General features: G+C 49.0%; 1 protein-coding gene across 14 annotated transcripts in view; it reads right to left on the reverse strand.

The window, feature by feature from the left end:
- Nucleotides 1-23,602, reverse strand: part of PTPRK (protein tyrosine phosphatase receptor type K) — a 1,613,435-nt gene that overhangs the window by 28,520 nt on the left and 1,561,313 nt on the right. For all 14 annotated transcript variants that reach the window (XM_078648913.1, XM_078648910.1, XM_078648911.1 and 11 more), the window contains one exon: nt 5,452-5,615. In XM_078648913.1, coding sequence (XP_078505039.1) covers nt 5,452-5,615 — 164 coding nt within the window. The remainder of the gene's footprint in view (nt 1-5,451; nt 5,616-23,602) is intronic.

Raw genomic sequence — 23,602 nt, forward strand, 5'->3', positions numbered from 1 at the left:
CCCTCACTATAGTGTTGACCAACTGTATGACCTGTGTCAATCATTGACCGAGTCTGTGTCAAACAAAGCATGTAATATGTAGGATCGAACTTGTGATGTCACAAAGGCTAGAGGTGCAAGTTGAGATTTTATGGCAACCGAGCGCAGCCTTGGTTGAGGTCATAACGGCGGAGACGGAGTCAGTGTAGATGTTCCAGAACAGCTGTGGGTTGCGGAGCAGGAGTGGGAGTCGATATGGCTGCCAAAAAGCGGACTGTGGGCTGGTTTGGAGGGTCCAACGAGCGCAGAAGACAAACCCACTGGTGGTAACCCAGATGGAGGGCCACACAGCTCCATGAGGCCTGACGGAAAGCTAGAGGGGGTAGGGCAATGGGCTCCAGTAACTATTGGATCTGCCTCGGTTGTGCAGATGGCCCCGGAAACTCAGGTTTTGGGGATAAGTTGAGGGATGGGCTCGGACACTAACCGGCTTTGAGAGTGAGATCCAAAGGCATGGGACAGACTGTGCCCCCTCCAAAAGTAATGGGAAGGGGATGAGTCCCGTTTTTGTTGTTGTTGCTCTTATTCAAATTACCGGATGATTTGCAGTGTGAAGACTGACAACCCCGGGAATTACTACCGTAGCACCTAGACCATTAAAAGCACTGAGATGGAATCTTGGACTTGGACTGGAAGTGGGGTGTTCAGATTCTTGGCGACGGAAAGCTTTGCTTCTCAGTCCTGTATGGTCTTTGGGTGCATCGACGTACAGTCACTGCAGCCCTTGAAGTCGTGGCTCAACTCCCGGCTCCACGGGAAAACCTGGTGAAGATTTGTTACAGATATCTGCTTCCGACAGTCTTTACAAGGCTTAGAGATTGTCATCTTCGGGGGTGACATTTTCCTCTCACACTGCGAAAACATTCGGTGAAAACACTGTCTCAAAGAGACAAGAGGTAGCTCTGGATCCGCATCTGATGGCACAAAAAGAAAGCAGATGATGTTAAGGATTAGTGCCTATGAGGGCCCACACCTCATTTCCGGATCAGGAGTGGTGTCAGTGCAGAGCCACATAGATCCACCTACTGTAATGGAAGTACTGCTCAACATTTCCCAGACACAGTTTGGCGCCTGGGGAATATTTAAAAGGTGAGGAAACTGCGGTTAGAAGTCTCGATCAGAAAAAAAAATATGCTGATCAATTTAGAGCTTTCCCATAGCAATCTGCTTTCAACACACTAGAATAATGAAACTATCAGCCTGACTTAATTAGTGCAAGTGTGTGTCTTAAAATTATTTTACTATTATCTGATGACACTATCTAAATGATTTCAGATTACATGTTTCCTCTAGTTCTATCTACAGTCTGTGAAATCTGCAATGTGTTACATAATTTCCTGAAAAATAGTTTGATATACAAGAGAGACTTGTGTGCATAATGCTCCAAAAATGGTAAAAAGCACATCTGAGGGGGATACGTTCTCAGCATTTCAAAATGTCATGAGTATGCTTCATGGTGAAATGAGACACAGAATTCAAGTTACTTAAATACGATTGCGCCAAACACACCCAAAACGAATTTTTCAGTACTATTTCCTCATTTCATTGTAAACACATTTTGTCTTGACATGGCTGCCGTATTGACCATGGTAAACAAAGTTGGAGGTAAAGGACACAAGACTGTGTTTAATAATTCAAACATATATGGTGTGGTCAGGTAAAGGGATCAGGCAGACGTGCTTCATAGGAGATAAAGGACAGGTTAACATGTGATCAGGGAACGTGATGGAGACCACACAAGGTTTAATATGCATGGAGTGAAGATCAAATCGACTGGTCTGTTATGTTAACTGTTTGGTTTCAAACATGAAATAGAAATACAAACTTTTTTTAAGTAACTCAAGCATACACTATCAACATGAGCAACCTTCATCTTTAGAAGTTCTGTTTGGTGGCATATGGATTATTGTCATTTGTCGAAAAGACCCTTTCTCTTCCCTTCAATGTCTTGAGGTGATCAATATTATATCTAATATAGCCTGTGCAGAGGAAAACAATAAGCAATCTGTTCTGGTTCCCAAAAGTGGGAGCCAAAGGGCTACTCCTCTGCAGGACAGGGAGAGCTCTCTCTCTGAATATGTGCTCGACATTTATGTGATAGGCTCTTCTAACAACTGGGATGCAATCTTTCTAACAGAAACATGGATCTCAAACACGTCTCTTCCTGATATTTCAATGGCAGTCTCTCCCATTTTTTCTATTCAGCATATCGATCGTCAAAATAGTAAGGGGGTGGGTTGACATAATCTACCACTCAGAATATAAGGCACTGAAATCTGCTCTGGTGGAAGGATTGTTACCTTTTCTCTTAAACTTTCAGTCAATCTCCCCGTCAGGAGCCTTAGTCTATCAGCCGCCGAGATACGCGGGCAACTTTGTAAACACGTTCTTAGAGGAAATGGCCATCAGCAGAGTACAATTTGCAGATTTTACTTTTTTGGGGGATTTGAATATTCATGCTGAATAAGCAGTGAGGTCTGCCACATCTCAAATTATTGATGCCCTGGTCTCCTTAATTCTGGTACAAAAAGTCCATGGCTCTAGATTTGGTGGGACACACTTTGGACTTAATATTTACTAAACTTTGGGAATTTCAGACGGGTACCAGCCCCACTCAATTGGACCTCACCATTATTTGGTCCAGTTATTTACCCCCCCCTCCTTCCGTCAGCATCCCCTCTTGATATGCCACGTGCTTATAGCTCTCACACATGGCATAAGGTGAATGTGACCAATCTTTCTAAAGATCCTCGTTTCTTCAGGGGAATATCGATCAAAATGCCGTTTCAATCAGCAACTGGCTGCATGCCGCAGTAGAAACGATTGCGCAGATGTAAAGTGTCAGCCAGATCACAACCATCAGCACATTGATTCAAAAGGGCTCTAGCAGCTGAAAAATAAAAATATAATCATTTGGAACGATGTTTAGACCCATGTTCCCTGAAAATCTTAGCAAGGAGAGTCATATATTAAACAACTTATTTGTCCAGTCACTACAACAAGCCTCGGAAACTGGAAACATGCACAATTTATTTACTGAATAAGCCCTCAGCTGACCTGGAGTTCCTGGCTAATTTCAGACCTATTTTACCTCTGCCAACATTTTCTAAAATGTTGGAGAAATTGGTGAATAGATTTACCTGTTATTTGGAATTCAATGATCTTTTGCGTTTCTCTCAGCTGGGATTTAGACCTAGCCACAACACGGACTCTGTTCTTTTAGGTTCTCTGACTTTATGAAGCTGAATTTAGATTAGGGATATACAGATGTAGTGGTATTATTATATCTCTTTGCTGCATTTGACACTGTATCCCATCAGACATTGTTAAAGTTGTTAAAGTGTCTAGCAAATTCTGGCATTTGCGGGTCTGCCTTATGGCTAAAATCTTTCCCATCTGATCGGTATTAATTCGTGGAATTGCAGCCATATCCATCTTTTTCCCAAGTTATGGAAGCAAAGAAGGGCTCAGCATTGAGCCCTACACACTTCAATGTCTATATGGTACCTCTAGAAGAGCTCACTCAGCTATTCGGTCTTAAAGTGGTGCCATACAGTGATGACACAACTTCTGTTCTCTTTCTCTGAGGTTAATAATGAACTTCAGAACTCGTTTCAATCTTGCCTGGTAAAAGTGGATGATTGGATGAAGAGCAGTTGCCTGAAGCAACACTGCTAAAACAGAAATACTGCTTTTCCGCAGTTCTCCTTCAATTTGGTTAATTGAAAGATGGGTGTCAGAATTTGGCCTCGCCCTCCATTACTGTGGAGGATGTCCAGAACTTAAGGGGTCAAAGTTGATAAGGAGCTGTCTTATGCTCCACATGTGAAGGCAATTACTGGCACCTGTTATGCCCTCTTAATAAGCCTAAAATAAATCTAAGGATAGTTCCCTAATTCACTTGGAAAATCAAGGTTCAATCTCTTATTATCTCACGGCTCGATTACACTAATGTCCTTTATCTGGGCCCTCCAGAATGTCTTTTGAACCAGCTGCAGCTAATACAGAATTCTGCAAATAGCCTCCTGTTAGGGATTTTGAGACAGGAATATGTGTCAGAGTACGTGAGACACATACACTGGTTTCCAATAAGATTACATATCCATGTTAAATATCTTATCACTTTTAGAGCAGTGCACAGCATAGGCCCTCTTTATCTGAGGGACAGAATTCAAGCATACCTTCCCACTAGATCTGTCAGATCTTTAAGTACGTTTCTACATGCAATCCTGAGAGTTTGTTGGGCTCGTTCAGGCCGAGGATCTTTTTCCTTTCTAGCTCCTCTGCTTTGGAATACCCTTCCATTAAAAATTAGTAAATAACCCAATGAACAAATATTTTAAAAAATAACTGAATACCTGGTTGTTTCAGTCAGCTTAATTATTCCCAATTGGTTCCCCCTTCAGCATTTACAATGCTAGGACGTCTGTCAGACAGCTGTACACTTGACACGTATTTCATTCATTTATTTATTCATTCATCTACTGACCCAGTAGACCTGGTCTGATGACACAAGTAACAAATTGGCAAATAACATTACAATACATTGTGGTTACATATATTTGCAGCAATAGTGTACCCAAGTTATTATTTCCAAAGGCTAAGATGTCAAGTGGGCTGTTACATACAATGTGGATACCTCCAATGTTACTGTATATCATTTAGACTGGTTAGAGCTCAATGTCGTTCACTTGAATATGTTGGGGGCTAGGTAAGCACCAAAAATAGGTTAAACGTTATTACATAGGGCAGGTGGCTATTGACAGAAGCAGGAGAGGTTGTGGTTGCCTCATAACCTCTTAACACAACAACACAAGATTTGGTGAACCATCTAGGTGGCCCTCTTAGAAAGGCAATTTAACAAACTGGTCACACTGAAAAGGTGCCAAGTTAAATATGAAGGATGGTGGTTTAGGGTTGAGTTTAATAAAGCTTGGATACATCCCATGGTATCTCACTCTACACGTTTCATGACTGACACAGGATGAGGATATGGCATTTTATTTTTTAAGAACCAGTATCTACAATTTTCACTTTCCAGGCACTAACGAATCACAGTTCTCTAGGTCTGACTTTCTGTAATTGCAGGAGAAATCCTTGACTATCCAATATGCTCTCTCAATTTCACTATGTGCCACATAGATCCCTTATTAAGAAGAGTTTGGCCTTGATGTTTGTCCCCATACTGTGCTGGAATACTGTTCCTTTAGGACTACCACTGTGTTTGTATCTTTGAAGTCTACCTGCCCAATGAAAAGAAGGAAATGAGTAATAGTTTCTCCAAATGTTTGAAGATCTTAAAATGGAACACAGACATCAATAAGTTGATCTCTAAAGGAAATGTTCAACTTTAAAAAACACTCTAGATTATAAATGTATCCAAGTTGCAATTGAGCTTCTTTAATCACTTACAAGCAGTGAAGAATGGTACGACCTTCACCGTCATCACTTTCCTCCTGCCACTTTTCAACCTGGAGAATCAACTTCAGGAATGATCGCTTGGAACTTGGAACTTCTCTGTGTGAAGCCCATCCCAGGTACTGGAACTGCTGCACCATCAGATAGCCTTCCTGCGGCTTTGTAATAATAAAAAAACACATTGTATATTATTACAACTAGATGCTGAATGAACAAGCTAGCAACTAAGCCAGTGTCAAGGGCAGAATCAATGCTACAAATTCTACACAAGCATATTACAAAATGCAGTTGGGCCAAATGAATGCATGAAGGAGTTTATGCAATATGAATCTTACACGCAAGGAAATGCTAGGGTATGCAAACTGCAACCTGCATGCCTCGAGGATTATGAAGAACACTGGGCACAATTAAAATCTTATCACATAGAAAAGGCATTTACAAATAAACAGCACTGGATAGCAATAATCGCAGTCCAGTCTGCCAAATGTCGCAGCCAATGTGACACAACCTACTATACCTTACTTTTGGCGATGTACATGCATTCCACTCCTTTAAATGAGCAATCCTTTCCTATGGTACTTTTGAATATATTCTTTTTTAACCTCTCTTTGAACAAACTTGCATAAAGGTAACCAACAATTCACACCTTTTTCTGCTAGCTTCTCCTCCTGCTATGAATACTGGAAATTCAACTTGATCCCCCTACTACATTTATTTCACGCTGAATGACCAGTTTACTTTGATTGGTTTTTTTTTATTGTGTTTTTAAAGAATTTTTCATATTGCAACATGTATATACAACATTGTGCATTTAGACATATAGCCAATAATCAATGCAGTATTGCATTATAGTACGAGTTACTTACCTTCGGTAACGATGTATCTGGTAGAGATGATTCTAGTCGTTGATTCCTTAACGTAGAATTATCCCCAGGCGTGAGACTGGATCCGGATTTTTTTTTACCACAGCATCCCTGCGCGCCAGGGGGACAGCATCACGCAACTACGTCTAGGCATTGTCCGTCAGCGAGGTCACATAAGTCCCACCCCAGCGCGCCTACGTCAGTTTTCTTCGGAGAACTTTTCCGTGCCACAAAGCGGAGCCAACAGACAAAACTGTGAGAGTATAGGAACAGTGTGCGAAAGAGCAGAAATAGTAGAAAAAAGGGATGGTGAGGAACAACACCATAAAGAGTAGTGCCAGGTACTGCAGTACCCAAAGGCAGGAAAAAGAATAAACAACATAACTCAGCCCTGAGCAGCAACCCTGCCAGTACGGAGATAACCCCTTTTGGAGACAAAGAACACATGTAAAAATGTCATGATAACATGTAACAGGACTACAACCCCAACCAGAAACAATGAAGGGGAACCAGTACGGGACAAACCAGGAACGGCAAAACTCCAAGACAGTCCCATCACAGAGTGTGACGCACAAGTTACTTACCTTCGGTAACGATATATCTGTAAGAAACAGTAGTTAGTATTATATTCCTTACCTTAGAATATCCCCAGGCGTCAGACTGGATCCGGAAATTTTTGCGTAGCAGTACCCATGCGCGTCGGTAGGCGTCGTCCGCGGCTCTGCGTCCGTCGTCGCCGTGATGACGTCGTCGGAGTACTTAGATGCTGCCTCCGCGCGCTGACGTCAGTTCTTATACAAAGCTTTTCCGCGCCAGAAACGCAGAGCCATGATAAAAACCAACACTGGTGACATGAAACTAGGGCCCTAAAAGGGGATGACCTTAACCCTAGATATCGGTTCGCAGAACGGGGAGGATGGGTGGGGCGGTAAGGAATCTAATACTAACTACTGTTTCTTACAGATATATCGTTACCAAAGTAAGTAACTTGTGCATCTGAAAGAAACAGGTTAGTATTAGATTCCTTACCTTAGAATAGATACCCCAGCAATACCAACCCAGGTGGTGGGTCTGCGAACCAATGATCACACCAGAAAGTCCTGGAGGTCGGAACGGCCAAAGAAGCCATCCCTCCGGACTTGGCTGTCCAGGCAGTAGTGTCTTGCAAACGTGTGCAGCGAGGCACACGTAGCAGCCTGACAAATGTCCTGCAAGGGGACTGCCCGGCCCTGGGCAGTAGTAGCCGCCGTGGAACAAGTGGAATGGGCCCTCAGCCCAACAGGAGGCTCCTTTTTAGCCAAAGAGTAGCATGCCTTGATGAACAACACGACCCACCAAGAGATGGTCCGTTTGTACACCGCCCTCCCCTTCTTTGCGCCCACGTAACCAACAAAGAGTTGGTCATCCACCCGGAACTGGCGTGTGCGATCTAGATAGAATGACAGCGCACGTTTTGGGTCCAGACGGTGGAGCCGCTCTTCCTCTTTAGAAGGATGCGGAGGCGGAAAGAAGGTGGGCAAGGTGATGGACTGCCCGATGTGAAAGGTTGTGACTACCTTGGGCAGGAAAGAGGGTCTTGTCCGCAACACAACCTTGTCCGGATGGACAGAAAGGAAAGGAGGTTTAGAGGAAAGAGCCTGGAGCTCACTCACTCTCCTGGCAGAGGTGATGGCAACCAGGAAAGCAGTCTTCAGAGTAAGAAGGCGAAGAGGACAGTTATTGAAGCGGCTCAAAGGGAGCGCACATCAGGTAAGTCAAAACCAGATTCAAGTCCCACTGGGGCATCATGAAAGGAACAGGGGGAAACATATGAGTGATGCCCTTCAAGAATCTGTTACCAATCGGGGACTTGAACAAAGAAGGCTGATCAGGTAGCCTCAAGAAAGCGGAAAGGGCAGAAAGGTAGCCCTTGATAGTGCCCAGAGCAGAGCCCTGCTTGGCAAGAGAAAGAAGGAAGAGGAGAACCTCAGAAAGGGGGGCAGAGAGTGGATACACAGCCTTTGCTGTGCACCATGCCACAAATCTGTTCCACCTGCAGGCGTATACCGGCTTTATGGAGGGACGCCTGGCTGCCAGAATCACATTACAAACTTCAGGAAGCAAGTCAAATTACCTCAACTGTCGCCGCTCAATCTCCAAGCATGGAGGAGGAGACTGGACAGGTTCGGGTGGAGGACCATCCCCTGCTGCTGTGACAGAAGGTCCTCCTGAAGAGGCAGACAAATCGGGGGATCGACTGACATGCTGAGTAGCTCGAGATACTAGTCTCTTCGTGCCCAGTGCAGAGCCACAAGGATGACTTGGGCCCGGTCGCGCTCGATCTTCTTCAGCACTCTGGGCAGAAGTGGTATAGGCGGAAAGGCGTTTAACAGACCGCAACTCCACTCGCGTCGAAAAGCGTCTCCGAGCGAGTGCCGCCTTGGAAATTCCAACGCGCAGAACTGATGACATTGCGTGTTCTCTTCTGTGGCGAATAGATCTAACCAAGGCCCTCCCCACTGCTGAAAGAGGCATTGCGCCACGTCCGAGTTCAGACGCCATTCGTGATCCATCATGCACCGGCGGCTGAGTTCGTCCGCCCTGGCGTTCAGGGAACCTGCCAGGTGTTGAACCACCAGGGTCACGCCCTGATGTTCCAGCCACTGCCAGAGGCGCAGAGCCTCCTGGCATAGGGTCCACGACCCCACCCCGCCCTGTTTGTTGCAGTACCACATGGCGGTGGTGTTGTCCATGAACACCTGCACTACACTCCCCCGAACAGAGGGGAGGAATGCCTTCAGTGCTAGACGAATCACCCGCAGCTCCAAAAGGTTGATATGGAGCCGGGACTCCGTCGGAGACCAGAGGCCTCTAATCTCCGCCTCTCCCATGTGGCCTCCCCAGCCCTGGAGGGACGCGTCTGTCACAACTACGTGCTCCGCTTGGGGAAGGGAGAGGGATCTGCCGCTGACCCAATCACGGTCCGTGAGCCACCACTGCAACTGTCTTGCAGTGCCCTCCGAGATCAAGACATAGTCGGACAAGTTGCCCTGATGCTGGGCCCACTGAAACTTCAGGTCCCACTACAGAGCCCGCATCCGCCACCGAGCGTGATGCACCAGAATGATGCAGGAGGTCATCAGCCCCAGAAGCCGCAGCGTCAACCTGACCGAGACTCGGGACAAAGGCTGAAAGATCGGAATCAGAGCCTGAATATCCCGAACCCGCTGCTCGGGAAGATACACCCGAATCTGCGCCGAGTCCAGAACCGCTCCGATAAAGAGGAGCTTCTGAGAGGGACACAGGTGTGACTTCGGCACATTGATGGAGAACCCAAGCAGGTGCTGGAGGTCGGCAGTAGTCTGGAGGTGGCTGACGACTGTCTGGGGCGAGCCCGCCTTCAACAACCAGTCGTCGAGGTAGGGGAAAACTGAACCCCCTAACCTGCGCAGATGAGCCGCGACCACCGCCATCACTTTCATGAACACCCGTAGGTCGCTGGTAAGGCCGAAGGGGAGCACAGTAAACTGAAAGTGCTCGTGGCATACCGTGAACTGCAGGTAACGCAGGTGGGCCAGCAGGACGGGGATGTGAAAATAAGCATCCTGCAAGTCCAACGCTACCATCCAGTCTCCGGGGTCCAGGGCAGCTAAGACCTGAGCCAGTGTCCGCATCTTGAACTTCTCCTTCCGGAGGAAGCCGTTGACGTTCCGCAGATCCAAGATAGGGTGTAGGCCCCCTTTGCCCTTCTTGGGTACCAGAAAGTAGTGGGAGTAACAACCACACCCTACTTCTGGCCCAAGAACGCGCTCGATGGCCCCCTTGGCCAAGAGGGCCGTAACTTCCTCCTGCAGAAGTTGCAAGAGATCCCCCGACACGCGGTGGCACGGCTGGAGGGGTCGCCTCGAAGGGGAGGGAGTAGCCCCTTTGGACGATTTGCAGCACCCACCTGTCCGATGTGACAGTGCGCCAGTGGAGGTGGTGATGGCGAACCCTGCCCCCCACCGGCGTCACATGGGCCTGAAAACTCGGAAGGTTGTGAGGCGGATGCTGCAGGGGCTGGTGTGGACTGGCCTCGCAGTTGTCCCCAACCGCCACCAGAGCGGTTTCCACGCCCGCCACCGCGCTGAATGGTAATTTGCGGCCCGTGGCTGGCAGAACGTGTGGGGCGAAAAGCAGCCGTTTGCTGGCGCAGGGCGAGAGGCCCAAAGACTTGGCCGCAGCCCTGGAGTCCTTAAAGCGCTCGAGCGCATGGTCTGCTTTGTCACCGAAGAGGTGAAGGCCATTGAATGGCATGTCCATAAGTGTGTTTTGGACATCAGCCGAGAAGTTGGCAGACCTCAACCAGGCGTGGCGACGAATCGCCAACGTCGTTGCGATCGATCTGCCTATTGAGTCAGTAGTGTCCAGCCCACACCGGATGGAATAACGCGCCGCATCTCGACCCTCCACAAGGGCTTGGCCGAGTTTAGCCCGGACCTCCACCGGGCATTCTGGCAGCACGTCCGCGATCGTATCCCACAGAGAGTGGGTGTAGCGGCCCAAGAGGCATGCGGTGTTGACTGACCGCAATCCTAAACTCAGGGAGGAGAATACTTTCTTTCCGTATTGCTCGTACCTCTTGGATTCCCGGTCTGGGGGAGCTGACGGGAATGCGGTCTGGGAATTAGAGGCCTGGATGACCAGGCTCTCGGGGGTGGGGTGGGTAGACAGAAAGCAAGGATCGCCCGGAGCCGGGCGGTGGCGCCTGGCCACATTCCTATCTGACCTGTAGCGGGCTTGGACCAAGTGCCCAGAAGAACGTCTGATAAGGCCTCATTAAACGGCAGCAGGCGCTCGGCCGAGCTTGCCTGCGGTTTAAGGACCTCAGTGAGGAGGTTAGTCCTCACGGACGCGACGGGGAGCCCAAGGCCTTGGCCGCCCTCATCAGCACCACGCTATAGGCAGCCCCCTCCTCCGTAGCCACGCTAGGAGGGGAGACAAAACCAGTGTTGGACGAAGTGTCCAGACCACTGGCCTCCCCAAGCTCTCCTGTCCAGTCCGCATAAGACTGACACTCACGTGCCAGAGGGTCCTCAGACCCCTCCCAATCCCCCTCGTCACCCATCGCCTGGTACTCAGGCTCAAAGGATAGGGCCGGGTCGTAGAAGTAAAAATCTCCCATCGGCGTCGAGAGCAGCGCCGAGCGTCGCCGCTCAGACGCCGGACCCGAATCGAGGGCAGGACCAGGGACGGCGTCGTCCTGGGACGGCGCCGGGGGCGACACCCTCGGGGCCGGCGAGGTCGTGGCGGCGACCCGGATCCAGTGGGGCCCTGCGGCCTCGGGACCGAAGTCGGCGACAAAGCACCCGACGGCGCCAGGGGCCGAAGCACCCGGCCCGCGTGGGGACCCAGTTGGGACCGCTTGGCCCTAAGGCGCGGCGGAACCCGACAGAGGAGCGAGCAACCTCATCGCCATGAGGAAGTTATCAATCTCCCCCAGCGTCGCGTTCTGTCCAGGGACCGGCGAGTATGGAGCAGGGCGCGACACCTGCGGCTCCGGCGGAGCCACGTGGGCGGTGTCGCCTGAACCCCCGGCCGCTTCGCGGGGGGGGCGGGGGGGGGGGGAGTCAGAAGAGCGATGGTGCCTCTTCGACTTCTTGTGCCTCTTACCTGAGGACTTCGAGCCCGAAGACTGATGACGACTCCCGGAACTGTGGTGACTCCGGCCCCGCGACCGGTCCCTCGACCTCCTTCCGGACCGGGACCTCGAGCGGCGCGGGGCGGACTGCCGAAGCTCTAGTCGCTTACGAGACCACTCCCATCTAGCTTTAGACGTCAGGGCCCGACAGTCGGAGCAGGACTTGTCGTGGTGGTCCGGGCCTAGACAGTGCAGGCACCGGCGATGGGGGTCGGTAACAGACATCAGTTGGTTGCAGTCGGCGCAGGGCTTGCACCCGGGCATCCCTACCGGCACCGTCGGAGTCGAGAGACTTCGAAAGTAGATCAAAAAGGATCGTAAAAAGTTTGTCAAAAATTGAATAAGGTACAACTTTTTCCGGATCTGCGCTTGCTGGCGCGGAAAAAAGAAGAACTGACGTCAGCGCGCGGAGTCTAAGTACACCTACCGACGCGCATGGGTACTGCTACGCAAAAAGTTCCGGATCCAGTCAGACGCCTGGGGATATTCTAAGGTAAGGAATCTAATACTAACCTGTTTCTTTCAGATAACCCTCATAAGTGACCGAAGGGCAGAGGCACAGCCAAAAGACCCCAACCTAGAGCATAGCAGAGGGCCCAGAACCCTAGTAATAAAAGGGGGGTGGGGAATCTCAACCTGAAGCAACCAGAGCATAAGGGCACCGAAGTACCTATAAACCTCTCCTCCAATATGCCAAAGGGGAGGAAAGGAACAAATAAACAGAACAAACATCCTGTCAGAAAGAGGTAAAGAATGTACCCATAGAAGACACAGCCGCCCACAGGGAGGCGAGTGCAGAAGACCATGCCAAAAGTCCTCACAGAACGGGGAGGGAGGAAGGGTGGGCCGTGAAGGAATCTGCGGCTAGAATCATCTCTACCAGATAGTAAATGCTACTTACAGTATGCATCTGTTCTCGGCATGTAGAGCCGCAGAGTCTCACACTGAGCATTAGATCGCCACCTGGTGCTGGGCTCGGATGATTGCATGTTGTCGTCGTCTTGGAAGAAGTCTTTGTAGTCACGAGATAGGTGACTCCTTCCTTGGACGATAGTGCGCATGGGCATAGACTCCATCCTTAGATTGTTTTTCGCCATGATGGGAAATGATGGAGTTAGTAGAAATAGAAAAAAGGGATGTCCATGTGTGTATATCTAATTAAGATAGAACTGGAACAGATACAGGTCCCGGGGAGGCGGGTGGGCGTGTGAGGCTCTGGAGCTCTACATTCCAAGAACAGATGCATACTGGTAAGTAGCATTTACTGTTCGAGGCATATGAGCTGTAGATCTCACACTGAGCATTGATTATACAGCAGTGTTTCCCCTAGCGGTGGTCACCTGTATTTGTTGCAGTACTTTGAAAGAGAGTTTTGAGGACAGCTTGGCCTACTGCAGCTTGCTACTTTGCTTGCACATCAAGACAATAGTGTTTAGTGAAGGTATGTATTGTAGACCATGTTGCTGCTTTGCATATGTCTTCTAGAGGAATGTTCCCTAAGAAGGCCATAGAGGCTCCTAGTTTGCGTGTGGAGTGCACTCTTGGAGGAATTGTTAATGTACATTTTGCTTTTTGATAGCATATTTGTATGCATTTTACAATCCACCTAGCAATTCCAGCTTTAGAGATGGTTACCTTTATGTGGTGGTGAGAAAGCTACAAACAATTGTTTTGTCTTTCAAAAGGTTTTAGTCCTATCAATGTAATAGAGAAGGGCTCTTTTTACATCTAGGGTGTGTAGAGCTCTTTCTGCTACAGAGTCTGAGTTTTGAAAAAACACTAGCACTCTACTGATTGGTTTAGATGAAATGGAGTAAAGACTTTAGGAAGGAATTTTGGATTTGTTCTTAGGACTACTTTGTTACGATGTAGTTGTAAAAATGGTTCTTGTATAGTGAAAGCCTGAATTTCACTTACTCTCCTGAGAGAGATAATAGCAATAAGGAAAGCTGTTTTCCATGTGAGGAATTGCAGTTCACATTTGTGTAAAGGTTCAAAAGGGGAGCCCATGAGCCTGGTAAGAACAATGTTTAGGTTCTACACTGGAGAGGGTGGTAACCTAGGAGAAATGATTCTTTTCAATCCTTCCATAAATGCTTTAATTGCAGGTACTCTAAATAATGACAGATGTTGTCTATTTTGTAGGTACGCAGCAATGGCTGCAAGATGAAGCCTTAAAGATGAATATGCTAGATTACATATTTGTAAGTGTAGAATGTAGCAGATAATATTCTGGATAGAAGCATCCAGTGGATCAATTTGAGTATTGTTGCAGTAAATAGCAAATCTCTTCCATTTTGCTGCATAGCAGGCTCTAGTAGTAGGTCTTCTGGCTTCCTTAATGATATTCATACAGTCTGGTGGTAGGTTAAGGTAACCAAACTAAGACTTCAGGAGCCAGATTGCTAGATTCAGTTGATTTGGATCTGGATGTCTGAAGTCTCCATGGTTCTGCGTTAGCATGGATGGTGTCGGACACAGTTTTTGATGTGGAACTATTGAGAGTTCTAGCAGCGTTGTGAACCATGGTTGTTGTGGCCATGTGGGAGCTACTAGGATCATCTTGAGAGACTGTTGGCTTAACTTGCATACTACTAGTGGTATTAGTGGGAGTGGCGGAAAAGCGTACGCAAATCTGCCTGACCAGTTGCCTTTGGACAACGGATGTGGAAACCTGGCGGCGAAGGTTGGGCATTTTGCGTTTTCGTGTGTGGCGAACAGATCGATGTCTGGATGACCCCACGTGTGAAAGAATGGTAGAAGAACTTGCTGATGTAGTTCCCATTCGTGAATTTGTTGTGTCTGCCGACTTAACAGATCTGCTATCTGATTGTGAACTCCTGGAAGGTGTTCTGATAGCATATATATTTTTTGTGGAATGGCCCATCTCCAAATGTTCCTTGCAAGCTGGGACAGTTGCAGAGAGTGTGTCCCCTCTGTTTTTTAATGTAGTACATGGCTGTTATGTTGTCTGTCCGGATCAGGACAGTTTTGTTCTGTACATGTACTTGGAAGGACTTGAGTGGTAGGGATATTGCTAGCAACTCTAGGTGATTGATGTGGAGCACTTTTTGTTGAGTGGTCTACTTCCCTTGAGTTGTATGGTGTAGGAGATGGGCTCCCCATCCTGTTAGAGATGCATCTGTTGTAAGTACTATTTGTGGAACAGGCTCGAGGAACTGCCGCCCTCTGGACAAGTTTTTGGTGTTCCACCACTGCAGAGAACGATGTGTGCGGCTGTCTACCAACACCAGGTCTGTAAGTTGTCCTTGAGCCTGGTTCCACTGATGTGTTAGGCATTCTTGCAATGGGCGCATTTGCCGTCTTGCATATGGAACAATAAAAATGCATGATGCCATCATGCCTATTAGTTGCATGAACACTCTGGCTGGGAGAGGGTGTTGTGTTTGAAACTTTGTGACTAAGGCTTGAATGCTCTGTATCCTGGCTGGACTGGGACAAGCTAGAGCTGTAGCTGTGTTTATTGTAGCCCCTAGGTATTGATGTACATGAGAGGGCTGAAGATGTGACTTGGTGTAGTTGAGTGTGAACCCCAAGTTGTGCAATGTTTGAATCGTTTGTAATGTGTGTTTTTCACACTGAACGACTTGGCTTTTATAATCCAATCGCCTAGGTATGGGAAGACATGGATGTGTTGTCTTCCGAGATGTGCTGCTACTACTGCTGCTAGGCACTTTGTAAACACTCTTGGTGCAGTTGTGACTCCGAATGGAAGGACTTTGAACTGATAGTGTTGTCCTTCTAGTACAAACCTTAGATACTTCCTGTGAGAAGGATGTATGGGAATGTGGAAGTAGGCGTCCTTGAGATCTAGTGTAGTAAGGAAACCGCCTTTTTGCAACAATGGGAGCACTTGTTGTAAAGTGATCATATGAAAATGATCTGAGTGTAAATATAGATTGAGGGGCCTGAGGTCGAGAATTGGTTTTAGTGTCCCGTCCTTCTTGGGTATTAGGAAATATAGGGAGTAAACCCCTGTTCCTTGATGTTATAGTGGAACTATTTCTATTGCGTTTTTTAGAAGCAATGATAGAACCTCTTGTTTAAGCAGCGTTAGATGTTCTGTATACATTGGACGCTGTCTGGGTGATATATGTGGAGGGGTAGCTGTAGGTTCTAGGCAGTAGCCATACTGGATAATCTATCTTACCCACTGGTCTGTTGTGATGGAATTCCAGACAGGTAGGAACTGTGTTAGGAGTGGAATGCTGTTGGGGAAGCAGAAGGAAGTCACTGTTTTGTGTTGGGAGAGGTTTGATTATTGTTATTTCCTCAACCTCTTCCCTTGTTGTTGTTGCCTCTATAGCCTCCTCTAAAATATCCTCTATTGGAGGATGTTTGTGTATTGGTTTTAAAGGAAGCTGAATTGTCTGCGCCAGCTTGTTTGGAGCCCCCTCTGTAAAAGAAGCAACGAAAGGAGCCTCGTGCTTGGGTGGACTGCAGAGCTCACATAGATTTGGTTGTATCGGTGTCTTTCTTCATTTTTTCAAGTGCTGTGTCTACCTCTGGACCAAACAATTGTTGTTGGTTGAATGGCTGATTTAAGATGATTGTTTGCACTTCCTGCTTAAATTCTGAAATGCGTAACCATGCATGTTGTATAAGTAGGACCCTAGTGTTTATTGCTCTAGATGCAGTGTCTGCTACATCTAGTGCGCACTTGATTGAGGCATTTGAGATTAGCTTACCCTCTTGTATAAAGTCATTTGCCCGTGCTTTATATTGGTCAGGTAGATGTTGTAAAAGTGTTTCTAACTGATCATAGTGAGCCTTGCGAGGAGGACTTGTGTGTTAGCTATGCGCCATGTATTGCCAGCTTGGGCAGCTATTCTCTTGCCTGAAGTGTCTATTATGTTTGATTCCTTATCAGGTGGTGGTGCTTCACCTGATGTTTGGGAGTTTGCCAGTTTTCTGGTGTTTGAATCTACTAGGGAATCTAAGGGTAGCTTTCCCTTAATGTAGGCAGGATCCCCAGGAGCAGGCCTGTACTTTTTCTCTATTCTTGGATTTATGATCCTGGCTCGTACAGAATCTTTAAACACTTCTGGGGCATGCTTAATGACCCCTTCAATCATAGGTAGTATTTGAACTGACTTTTGGGCGTGTTCAAAAGTATCTAGCAAAAAAATCTTCTTCTGCCTCATCTGAGTGCATTGTGACATTATGATAGATGGCAGCCCTATTGAGTAAGTGTCTGAAATCAATATTATCTTCTGGAGGAGATGGTTTGGATGGATATGTATGTGGGTCAGGAATATCTGGTACATCTTATGGGTTTGGGTACTCCCAGTCGGGTGTATCACTTGGATAGGGAAAAGTCTCATCTGGGTCTCGCACTTCCCCTAGGTTATACTCATTATCATTCTGAGGTGGTGTATGTGGAGGTGAAGAATGAAGAGGAGAATTTTGAGATGAAAGGTTTGAAGAAAGGGGAGGTGAATGAGAAGGTACAGGAGAAAAAGGGTGCATAGGTGATGTGGCAGAATCCTTCTTCTTGACAGGCACTGGAGGTCTAGGTGCTGTATCTAACTTCCTCTTTCTGTGTGGCATAGTAGAAACATGTCCTGTTTGTGAATCAATGTAGATCCTTGTTTGCAAAGGATCAGGTTGGAAAAGCTCTTCTTGAGGAACCGCTTTCGGCGTCGTTTTTTTACGTTCCTGGCATGGTTGTAGCTTATCTTTAGCCTTAGGAGCTGTTACAGAGTCCTTTGGCGTAGGTTTCGGCACCGAAGATATTGTCTTTGGAGGCGAGGCCTGTTTAGTGGGTTTGGAAGCATCGGAAGCCGCCTTGTCTTTAGGAGTCGACGGTTTCGGAGTGTGTTTCGGAACCGGGACTTCTTTCTGTTTCGGTGCCGGGGGAGCTGGTGGTATCGGCACGTGCGGTTTGCTCGGTATGGAGCTACCGGAAGGCTTTAATATTTTCTTCGGAGCCGGGCTCAATGGCGGGGCTTTCGAAGCAGTGTTTTGGTCGTGACTGGGCCCCGAAGGGGGAGTTTTGACCTTTGCCTTCAATTTAGGTGTTGGGGCTGGGGTAGAGGCAGTAGTACTCACGCGTTGACACGAAGGTATGGAGTCATCTGCCTCAGATACGATTTGGATTTCATCCGAATCTTCCTCTGGGACGCATGGACCTTCGTCGAAGATATCCACCGGTTCCAGAGCCGATCTCTGCATATCGTGTCGACGGGCCCTCCGATCTCGAACGGTCTTTTTGGATCGAAAGGATGCACAAGCTGTACAGCTCGACTCGTCGTGTTCTGGCGATAAGCACAAGTTACACACCTCGTGATGGTCGCTGTGTGGAAATTTGGCTCCACACTCGGGGCATCTCTTGAACGGCGTCCTTTCCATGAATTGTAGGCCTCACGGCGTGGATAGGCCCAACGGCCCGCGTCAACGACCGGAATCGATGTGATGAAGTCGAGTCGATAGTTATTGATGTCGAAAGTTTTTGGTAACGTTTTTACGTATCGAACTACTTGAAAAGTAGATTTCGAACCGGAGCGGAAAAGTTGCATCCGAATCCCGTGGCGGAAAAAAACAATCTAAGAATGGAGTCGATGCCCATGCGCACTATCGTCCAAGGGAGGAGTCACCGATCTCGTGACTACAAAGACTTCTTCCAAGACGACAACGACATGCAATCATCCGAGCCCAATACCAGGTGGCGATCTAATGCTCAGTGTGAGATTTGCAGCTCATATGCCTCGAACACATCGTTACCGAAGGTAAGTAACTCGTACATCTCAGAGACTACTAGCCGCAGATTCCTTAACGTAGAATAGATACACTAGCCATACCCAGAGGGGAGGAGGGTCTGCGAGAGGACCCCACCCACCTGGACAAAACAGGGAGTCCCACAGGGGATGGTTCAAACGGACAGAGCGAAGAGCTGCTTCCCTGCAGGCAAGGGAAACCCCTACACTTAAAGGGTCACCGACCCCAGAGGGGATGCGAGAAGACAAGAAAAGAGGTAGCCCGTCCTCACTCAGCAGAGGAAAAGAGGGCAAGGCGAAAGGAGGCCAAAGCACCCCACGCCCATACAAGGCAAAAGAACCTCCACCCAAGGCCACGACAATAAGAGGAGCACCGAGGGAGAAGAGCAGCCGAAAGACTCCAAGGAAAAGAGGAAGAGCAAAGGCAAGCCTCCCCGCCCCAACGGGAACACACCAAGTGAAGAGGGCAGCCGAGCTTATCACAGCCAAAAGGCAATAGACCAGACAGAACAGTGCTGCCAGCATTAGGCAGGCGGAAGCAGACAGGGAAGCCCGAGGTCACCCAGGAGGAACCATTCAATGCTCCGCAGGGGTAACTGCGCCCTAAGGAGGGACAAGAACCCAAGAACCATCTCATCCCCAGAGAGGAGAGGTAGAACTGAATGCAGGGCCCACTGGAAGAAGAAGACAAGTCCCACTAAAGCGCCAAAAAGCACAATGGTGCAGAAAGACAGTAGGTTGGCACCGGCAAACACAGCCAGACGCCAAGAGCACCATGGAAGGATGCACTCAGGTCACACCAGATGCCAGCAGAAGGCAGAGAGAGAAAGGCGAAGACGGGTCCAGATACGCTCCAGGGAGGAGCCCGCACACACGGCTCAAAAAGAAGTGGAAGCAGACAGAGCCAAGACGCCAGGTCGCAGTCAGCAGGCCCAACCAGGCGAACAGCACAGCGACCCAGGAGGAGGACACTCCGGGGCGCAACTCAAGCCAGTCCAAGCCATCAGCAAGAGGACTGCATCGGCAACATACTGTAAAGCCATGGAGAACAGAGGCCCGAAGGAGACCACAGCTCCCCAGCGCATGACAGAGCTATAAAACAGCTACCACTGCCCCACATTGGACATGTTACATCCCAAGACATGGGAACCTCTTAGGAAAAACTTCTGCAGCAGAGGACAACGGAGAATACCTGCGGAAAAACCAGCAGAAAGCTTGTCAAGCAGCTAAAGAGAAAAAACAGAAGGCCTAGTCTCAGGGCCAGCATGGTGTACAAACCCAAAGCAAAAACACACAGTCAAGAAGGGCGGGCCAGCAGCTAACAGAACCACAGTCCCAACAAGGTGGAATCGAATGCACATGAAGCACGCAGATCACACAACGGCGGCGGTGGCGGCAGTGGTGGAGGAGGAGGAGGTCCCCTGAAGAGAAGAATGGAGCAAACCTTCGAAGGGAAGCATCAGCTCCCTACCACCAGAGCCCTGCCACACCCACCTCTGTAGAGCCCCGCAGTGGGTAAAGCAGCTCCTCAGTAGGTGATGACTGCAAGCTAAGGGGACCGCCCCCCCAAGCAAACCCGGAGGAAGGAAGAGCCAGGTCCGGAAAGGAGGAAGAGGGAGCGGGGGACCTGCGGTGCCTCCGGCGAAGACCGCGGCTGCGGTGACGGCGAGGAGGACACAGCAAGCGTCGAACCTCTGGAGAGGAGGCGCCCGAGGACGAGTCAACGACCCGACGTCAGCCTGGCGCCATAGAGTCTGCAATCTGAGGCAGGACATCGTCGTCCGACATCAGGGGAGACTCCGGAATGACCTCCACCACAGCGCTCGGCGCAGGAGACCAGGGCTGGGCTGGAGCCGAGGTGGCGAGGGAATGGCGCTGGAAAGGCATCGACTCGACCTCCTACGAGGCAGCCGCCTGCGTGGAGGGGCAAGAGGGACCCGGGGAGGGACGAGGGGACCCCTGCAAACCTCGGCCCGTGACCGGATGAGAAGGGCCATCGCTGCCAGCCCCTGCGACACCAAAGAGGCGTCACCTCGGCCTTGGACAAGGCCACCGCCTGCCCAGAGTGGGACCCGAGGGTTCCGCCCCTAGTCCCGGCGACCTCCCACGACACCACAGGGACTCCCGCGGGAGTTTGCGGCGAAGCAGAGGCGCCGTGGTCCGAAGGAGGGACCCCCGAAGGGCCGCACCCTAGCGGCAACACAACCTCCGAGCCTGGATCTGAACCATTTGGCTCGCACATTGCAAGGGATCCGCTGACGTCCCTGAAGGAGGAGGAGGAGAAGCCAGCAAGGCCATCAAAGCCGCCGCTTATGTCTCCATGTGGGCTCCAGTCGCCCCCACACCAGGAAAGGGCGGAAAGGGGGACGACACACGGGGCCACACCACCTGCGGAGAGCCCGCGCCCCCAACAGGCAGGGAACGTGCCCTCGGGGATAAACTGCAACACTTAACAGCAGGTGAGCAACGCTCTTGCGACCTGGGAGAAGAACGATGTTGAAGACGGAGGCTGCGGTTCTGAAAACCCTCCGCAGGGGGCGGGCGTGGTGACGACGCTAACCTGGACATGCGAGCTGAGACAAGTTTCATCCGGTGCTCCCGTCGGGACTTCAATTTCATCCAATGGCACGCCTCACAATCAGTGGAGTTGTGGTGCTCCCCCAAACACCACATGCAGATGGGGTGAGGATCCGTCGACGACATCTGCCGCGCACATGACTAGCATGTCTTAAAGCCCAAAGGCATTCGCACACTGTTCCCACACACAACGCAAGAAGCGAAAGGGAAAGGCCTCAACAGGCCCGGAGCACGATCCGGATCCGCGTTGCGCACGGAAAAGGAAAAAAACTGACGTAGGTGCGCCGGGGTGGGACTTATGTGACCTCGCTGATGTCACGTACAACGCCTGGGCGGAGTCGCGTGATGCCATCCCCCCCGGGCACAGGGATGCTGTGGCAAAAAAAATTCCAGATCCAGTCTCATGCCTGGGGATAATTCTACGTTAAGGAATCTGCGGCTAGTCTCTATCAGATAACTGTTCCCATTACATAGCTCACATGACTATGTAGGCATGGGGCCTCAGTTATGATGTGACCAATTAAGTTTATAACATATATAAAAGTAATTATTATAACAACTGTATCACATGTAATATTCCTTCTCCTCCACTAAGCCAATACACACATCTGATTATTGCCATCCACCTCTCCCACGCCTCTGTCCCTACGTGTTCACTACATGATGTATCAGTTTGTCCAGACATGTGGTGAGGTCCAACTTCTCATGACCCACCAGCAACCCGGGTTGCCGATACATCATTGGCCGAGTCATGACTGTACCTGGGTATCCCTCTCTCCCATTCCATACAGCCAGACTGTACTTGGGTATACTTCTCTCTCGTTCCCTACAGCCACCCACTTCACAGTGGGCGTGCCTCCGATTTCTGCTCTATCTTTTCAAGATGAGTTTCTCAATGGTCAAGTGGTTGACAGCTCCCATCCAACCACAAACTCTGCTTCCGCACAGGGCATCACATCCCTGCAACAGAGGTCTATAGCTGGAGCCATGACAGATTTCCACGCCATGGCTATGCAGCACTTTGCCAGAACAAGAGGAAGGCTTTGGAAGCATAACGGTTGCTTCATCCGTTTTAAAATCATACGCACATCCAGCATGCACCTAAGTGGGTCTAGGGGCAGAATAGAAGCAGTCACTTTGGAAATGCTCTTTGCTACCACCACCCAAAATGTGGCTATAATAGGACAGGTCCACACCATATACACAGAGTCTACGTCCTCCATGTGACAACGAGGACAAGTAGACCACGCACCTATGTACGTTTACCCTATCCAGTGTAGAGTTAAATAAGCGTGGGGTACATAATAAAATTAGGCAAAGTGGAGTGTCGCGTTTATGGACACCTTCTTGACAGAACCCAGACAACAATTCCATGAGGCCAACTGTATTTCAGTTCCCAGTTTGTCTTCCTACCAGTCTTTTTGAGTCTGAGAGCCCCTGGAACCACTCTGCAGTAGTCCACAGTATAACCCTGTTACTACTTGCTTTGTCCACTGAGTATCAAGAATTAACTCTAGCTGCCCCACTAGGTTAAGCAAGTCTAGCTCCAATCTGCATATTCGGCCCACAACCCAACGCAGAGCAAAGTACTAAAGGAACTGTACCGGTCCCAGATCATTTGTGGTCATCATGGCTTCAAATGACTAACTTCTTATCCAACACTAGGTCCTCCCACACTCCCAGTGGCTCGCCATCCATAAGTTTGGTACATTTTGTTAAAGCGGACACAGATTTAGGGCCAAGGTTGTCTTCCGACCTCCATGTATATAAGTCATTTAGCACCAAAAAGCCACTTTCAGTAGCACATTGTATTTGCCTCTCCAGGGCGGGCAGCAAGGAACCAATCTAAGAGTGGGTGCTCGCCTAGGTCAGCATGAACTGAGTTACACTCCGGGTTCGGAAGCCCCCCTAACAGCGCATAGGCCACTGGAGTTGCACCGCTGCATAATAGAGCTAATAATTAGGGGCTTCCAAACCTGCCTCTTGCAACATGGTATACAGTGTATGCCTCGCCACCCTATGTCTCCCATTAGCCCATATGAGCAACGTAAGTAGCTGTTGCAGATCTGCGAAAAATGGCTTTTTAAGTATAACAGGTAGTGCAGCAAAGTAATTAAACATTTTTGCAATCGAAACCCTACCCATTAGGGACAAAAGCAACTGCAGCCAGAAACGTTTGCCTGATCGAATTCAGTGCCTGTTCCAAGTTACCATCAATACATAATAAAATCTTGCTCAGTGTGATATATTTTCACCCCAAAATATTTAAGAGTTTCGAGTTTCCACTGCTGTTGCACTCCTGGCAGCTC

Source organism: Lissotriton helveticus, chromosome 6 (genome assembly GCF_964261635.1).
Source record: "Lissotriton helveticus chromosome 6, aLisHel1.1, whole genome shotgun sequence".
In the NCBI taxonomy this organism is placed as follows: Eukaryota; Metazoa; Chordata; class Amphibia; order Caudata; family Salamandridae; genus Lissotriton; species Lissotriton helveticus.